Below are 3,767 nucleotides of genomic sequence, written 5' to 3'. Positions count from 1 at the left end.
TATTGCTTCAAAATAAATCGTTTACTCCACCAAAGATCTCAGTGATGCAGTTATTTTGCAGGGATATTTTGTATGGAATATTGTCTGCTGACATGAAAAGTTCACTGTATATCGTAGTAATAAATATCATTTATTACAGCAATGATATTTTGTTTTCTTTTTAATTTATACACATTAAATATGTAATAAATGTGTATTTCCATTACAGGTTTAGGTCTTAAATTTCATATAAGCTGGTATTTAAAAGGTCTTAAAAAGTCTTAAATTTAACTTGTTCATGTCTGCAGAAACCCTGTATAGTTCATTTATGTAAGTGAGGACAGCAAAATAAAGTAAACTGTGATAAATTATACCCAAATATTCTTCATACAGTGGACTACCAGTAAAACTGATAAAAATAATTTTTGGTTGATTGTAATCAATTACATACCTTTCTATCAAAGTTATCTAACGTTATCAAGCTGAATTTGTTCTGACACAGTTTAACTCTGAGTTCTTGTCATATTTTATTACCATTTTCTAAACTATAGCGAGTAAACTGTGATAATGTGTGAAATGTAACTATAGCGAATAAACTGTGATAATGTGAGAAATGTTGAAGGTGTCTGAATATATTTTGGTTTGACTGTATCTATTTGATAAATGAAGTTAACCAACTAACATTATACATACTCTTTTGGTTTCTGTACCCAATATTTAAAAAGTTTACAAATGCAATAAAAATATTGGTATCGGTACTCCTGTATCGGCAAGTACCAAAAATAAAAGTATCGGTATCGGGCGAGTACTGGAAAAAGTGGTATCGGTGCATCCCTAATTAATACAATACAATACAAAAAAAATTAAATATTTATGCGTAAAGCACATTTAAAAACTGCCAAAGTTGACCAGAGTGCTGTACAGAATAGAATAAAAATTCAGAAATAAGATGAATAAAACAAGACTATCAAATTTAAAACACAACAATAACAAAACAACAATTAAACCAATGATCAAGGGGTATTGAAAGCTAGAGAGAATAGATATGTCTTTAGAGCAGACTTAAAAGCAGAAATAGAGGGGGGTAATCTAATATGAAGAGGTGGACTGTTCCAGAGTTTCTGACCTGCAGTTGCAAAAGCTCGATCACCGTGTTTTTTAAGTCTAGATCTAGGCACGATGAGTAGACAGAGATCACTGGATCTCAATGTTCTACACGAGTGAATCAGATCGCTGCTCTACTGCAGGATAAACACTGTGTGATGATGAACACGTAGGTTATCATCACGTGAACATCAGTTCACAGTGTTATTGTGTATATTGATTTACTGTTTGTTATGATTATGATTTGATGTGTATGGAGACAATGTCATGTCTAGTGTTCAAATTGTATTTTGTAGTTGAGTACAAGAATCGAACAGAGAATTTGAAGTTTTCATATTTATTTTATTGTGCATATGTTTATCGTTTAATACATTTCATAGTATAACTTACCTATCTGGTCCTGTGTTTGGGAGGGGAGTGTTCTGATGACGTGAATATCACAAATTACTCTGTTAATTAGTGGTTAGTCCATTTACTAGGACAGAGATGGATATAGATGCTTTGAAATGGTAATTGTATTATTTGGAATGTGTATTGTTTGCATTTGATCAATAATAATATTCATGATTATGATTGTGTGTTTAAATGTGTATGTGATAGCACTGATGCTGAACTAAATGTGTATTCTTTGTAACGAGTGTTAATTGACCCCTATAGTTAGTATGATCCGCTAGTGTTTGGCGGGAAGATTGCATACAAGTGATAGCGTTTGTGTGTAAGTACGGCTAGTGGGGCAATGGACGGCCAAGTGCTGTAGCATGTGAAGCCAAATGCTAGTAATATGTGTGTCTGAAGTGAGACTAAATTGTCGCGGCCAGGTCTGATGCCTTGTTTTGCTGCTCTCAGCATGTTTTATTTCTCTGTTATGCACAGTTAATTTGAGTATTTTTTTGGTTGGTTTATTTTTGTTTATTTTGAAGTTTGGTTGGAGCACGTGTGACGAGACAGCTGTCAGAAATAAAATCACTTGGACCTTAATGATTGCCTACGTTGTACTCGACTCATTTGGTCCCTTCCCAGGCCCTACGGCAGAAATACACGTTACAACTCGGGTAGCTGTAAACCAACCAGCCATCCGACATCTGGTGGCAGCAGCTTTCCGACACACTGTCAGTTCAACACACTGACATAAGTTTTTCGTTGTTACAAAGACATTTTAAAATTCTTGCTGCTGGGTGTTTTTATGTGACTTGTATAAGAGATTGCTGACTGAAAAAACATATTTGACTTTTGTAATGTGGTTATCATCATCATCACCAGTATTGGTCAACTGTCAGCTGAAACATACTGGTCATCATCATCATCATCACCAGTATTTGTCAACTGTCAGCTAAAACATGCTGGTAAATATTAAGATTAAAACTGGTGTTTTCTCTTTATGCAGTCTGAAGAACAACTGTATCACAGAAGGAGCTTGTCATGTTCTGGCTGCAGCTCTAAATTCAAACCCTTCAAATCTGACAGAGCTGGATCTGAGTGAGAATAAACTAGGAAACCCAGGAATGAAGATCATCTTGACTCTGTTTGAAAATGTACAGTGTAGACTGGAAAAGCTGAAGTAAGTATTTTAAAAGTGTGTCTCATTACCCAGACTCTAGTGACCCACCACTGTTTCATAAATTTGAAAATATTTTACACTTCTCATCAGGACTGCACAATTAATCAAAATAAACTCGAAATTGTGATGTGTTATTGCAGTTATCAAATCACAAAAGGCTGCATTTTAATTAAATATACAGTCTGCAGTGCCACATGCTTAAGAGTGAAGTGCATTTACATGTGAGCAGATCATGAGTTATATCAATAAATCTTGTTCTTCAACCAGTACCCTCCAACATTTAGCATCAGCACACTGGAGAAGTTACAAGAGTAGAAGTTCTGAATGGCTGTTAAATAAAAAAAAAGTCTGGTGAGCGAGTTATTTTGAGCTTATAACATGAATTTGAAAGGTTCACCTAGTTTTACGTTCATGTAATTTCCAACATTTTTTGGCAGATGATGTTAACAGATTTCACCAGATTTGTACAACAAAGTGTTTATTAACCTGTTGTGAACTAAACACAGAAACTTAAAGGTCACTGTGTAATTTTCCACCAAAATAAAAGCCTGAGGGCTTAACATTTGAAAGTAAAGAAATGAAGACATAAATATTACAATAATAAATGTATCATTCCATCCTTCAAAACTGAAATCCTTCTCCAATCTGCTTGTTCTGTGTAGCATTGTAAGTATGGTTTAGGCTTAAGTGTTGTACTGTAAAAAACTAAATATTATTATAATTATCAAATTAAAAAAAATCTCATATTGGCAGATAAAAGTAGTAGCTAAAGTTGCGTAATTGTATGTGTAGCTTAATTAGTTGTGTTCTCTCTTCTACAGGTTAAACTGCATCAGTATTACAGATGAAGGTTGTGCTGCTCTGGCATCAGCGTTTAATTCAAACCTCAGAGAGCTGGATCTGAGCAGGAATCAAATAGCAGACTCTGGAGTGACAGAAATCTCCAGTCTGCTGAGAAATTCACAGACACTGCAGATACTCAGGTCTGAATTTGGTTAATCTAAACATGAATCAATGTAAAGCTCCAGCTGGTCTGTAAACTGATGCTGTGTCACAAGGAATGGGTCAGTAATGTGAATCTGTGTGTTGGTGTAGATACATTTATAAAATATTGACAAACAGATTG

At 34.5% G+C, this 3,767-nt stretch overlaps 1 protein-coding gene across 1 annotated transcript in view; it reads left to right on the top strand.

Annotated features, from left to right (window-relative positions):
• The window catches only part of LOC107753380 (ribonuclease inhibitor-like), a 10,918-nt gene extending 7,228 nt beyond the window's left edge, over positions 1-3,690 (top strand). Inside the window, exons 3-4 of the mRNA XM_016569515.1 lie at positions 2,468-2,641; positions 3,463-3,690. Of these exons, the coding sequence (XP_016425001.1) occupies positions 2,468-2,641; positions 3,463-3,640 (352 nt within the window). The 3' untranslated portion in view covers positions 3,641-3,690. The remainder of the gene's footprint in view (positions 1-2,467; positions 2,642-3,462) is intronic.
• The last annotated feature ends 77 nt before the right edge of the window (positions 3,691-3,767 follow it).

Source organism: Sinocyclocheilus rhinocerous, unplaced genomic scaffold (genome assembly GCF_001515625.1).
Source record: "Sinocyclocheilus rhinocerous isolate Xijiao unplaced genomic scaffold, SAMN03320098_v1.1 scaffold8772, whole genome shotgun sequence".
NCBI classification, from domain to species: Eukaryota; Metazoa; Chordata; class Actinopteri; order Cypriniformes; family Cyprinidae; genus Sinocyclocheilus; species Sinocyclocheilus rhinocerous.
The sequence above is the reverse complement of the archived record's forward strand: the minus strand, read 5'-3'. Positions and strand labels throughout refer to the sequence as shown.